At 35.9% G+C, this 1,131-nt stretch overlaps 1 protein-coding gene across 1 annotated transcript; it reads right to left on the reverse strand.

The window, feature by feature from the left end:
• Positions 1-204: 204 nt before the first annotated feature.
• LOC130821593 (uncharacterized mitochondrial protein AtMg00810-like) lies at positions 205-940 on the reverse strand. Its single transcript, XM_057687381.1, has 3 exons — positions 908-940; positions 439-747; positions 205-291 (listed from the first exon to the last, which is right to left on the reverse strand). Exons 1-3 carry the CDS (start codon positions 938-940, stop codon positions 205-207), a joined length of 429 nt encoding a protein of 142 aa, XP_057543364.1.
• Positions 941-1,131: the final 191 nt, after the last annotated feature.

Genomic DNA, 1,131 nt, shown 5'->3' on the forward strand with positions numbered 1-1,131 from the left:
GGAATTGACTGGTCAACTCCTTAAGTCGCTGTTACTAACAGCGACTTTCAACTTTTTAATTTTTTTTTCCCCTTATTCGCTGTTAGTAACAGCGACTTACCCGAGGCTAGGCTTGGACGTACGGAAGTTTATTTTGGGACATAAGTTTTCCCGAATCTTATATTTGGAATTAAGTAGATAAATAATCTCATTTATTTCAAATTTTCAAATAGGTTGTTGCTTTAAGGACCGAGAAAGTAAATGGTTACCCAAGATGACAACAACAAAAAGTATTGGAGCACTCGCCCACGTCTGCATTTGTATAAGATATATAACAATGAAGGAAGAGAGGACTTGACAACTGCAAATCATAGTCTAGTGTACCTTGAACATAACTAAGAATGGGATGGATAGAAATATTCATATGTTTTACGTATGGTTCATGTATGAAAAACAAACCTGTTCAACAACATAAGACATATTTGGACGAGTAAAGATGAAATACTGCAAAGAGCTACCTAAACATCGATATAAAGTGGGATTTTCAAAAGGAGCATCAGACTTAGCACTGAGTTTGCCAGTAGTAGTGACAAGAGTAAGGGCACACTTACAAGTCAACATTATGGCTTTGTTTAGAATTTTAGCAACATACTTTTTTTGAGAGTGAAATAAGCTAGTAGTAGTGCCAGCGACAATAATACCCAAGAAATAGATGAGAGGACCAAGATCCTTTATACAAATTTCAGAAGCCAATTTAGCCATGATAGACTGGCGAAGGGAGTCAATAAAGGTAGTGAGAACAATATCATCAACATAGAGAAATTAAATAAATAAGCAACATCATAGCCATTATGCATTTTGTGAAATAGGGGTCTTGAAGGATTAGCAAATAAGAGTTGACTTGCATGAGTTAAACCTCTCTGCGTACCTGACAAGGGATAGGAGCAGTTGGAGACGCCATATCTATGTCTTAGATTACTGATGTTCCTTTATTTACCTTTTAGTGTCCTTAACCTCTTGCTTTTATCGTTTCTTTTCTCTTAGTTCTTTGTTTTCTTTTTGTAGTGGTTCTACTTTTATTTTTATAGGCTTTTAAGTTATCTTTCACCTGTAACTATGTCTCTTTATCTTCCTTGAGCCGGGGGACTCCTT

The sequence above is a fragment of the Amaranthus tricolor genome, chromosome 8, assembly GCF_026212465.1.
Source record: "Amaranthus tricolor cultivar Red isolate AtriRed21 chromosome 8, ASM2621246v1, whole genome shotgun sequence".
In the NCBI taxonomy this organism is placed as follows: domain Eukaryota; kingdom Viridiplantae; phylum Streptophyta; class Magnoliopsida; order Caryophyllales; family Amaranthaceae; genus Amaranthus; species Amaranthus tricolor.

Excerpts from the sequence above, each read along its gene's own strand:
- LOC130821593 (XM_057687381.1), bottom strand. The coding sequence starts at position 940 with ATGGCGTCTCCAACTGCTCCTATCCCTTGTCAG. Across the intron at positions 748-907 it reads CTGCTCCTATCCCTTGTCAG|TCTATCATGGCTAAATTGGC; the intron begins GTACGCAGAGAG and ends TCCCTTCGCCAG. Across the intron at positions 292-438 it reads TGTCTTATGTTGTTGAACAG|ACGTGGGCGAGTGCTCCAAT; the intron begins GTTTGTTTTTCA and ends ATACAAATGCAG.